The sequence below is a fragment of the Coturnix japonica genome, chromosome 22, assembly GCF_001577835.2.
Source record: "Coturnix japonica isolate 7356 chromosome 22, Coturnix japonica 2.1, whole genome shotgun sequence".
Classification (NCBI taxonomy): Eukaryota; Metazoa; Chordata; class Aves; order Galliformes; family Phasianidae; genus Coturnix; species Coturnix japonica.
Window position 1 is genome coordinate 1,073,771 of NC_029537.1, and position 239 is coordinate 1,074,009.

Below are 239 nucleotides of genomic sequence, written 5' to 3' on the forward strand. Positions count from 1 at the left end.
TGTATTCACATATGGGGCTGCTGTGTTCTGACACCTCCCACCCCACAGGGGGACGTCGGCGGCGCCCGCACCCTACAAAAGAAATGGACGACGTTCCTGAAGGCCAGGCTGCTCTGCTCCGCTCCCGAGCAGCAGCTGCACTTCAACCGCCTGCAGGCCGTGTTCACGCTGCATGGGGACGGCTGGCAGCACACCGCCTTCTTTGGGGTGTTCCAGGCACGGTGGTGAGCACATGGGGT

At 63.2% G+C, this 239-nt stretch overlaps 1 protein-coding gene across 1 annotated transcript in view; it reads left to right on the top strand.

The window, feature by feature from the left end:
- Nucleotides 1-239, top strand: part of SEMA4C (semaphorin 4C) — an 8,804-nt gene that overhangs the window by 3,911 nt on the left and 4,654 nt on the right. Inside the window, exon 7 of the mRNA XM_032448854.1 lies at nt 49-224. Coding sequence (XP_032304745.1) covers nt 49-224 — 176 coding nt within the window. The remainder of the gene's footprint in view (nt 1-48; nt 225-239) is intronic.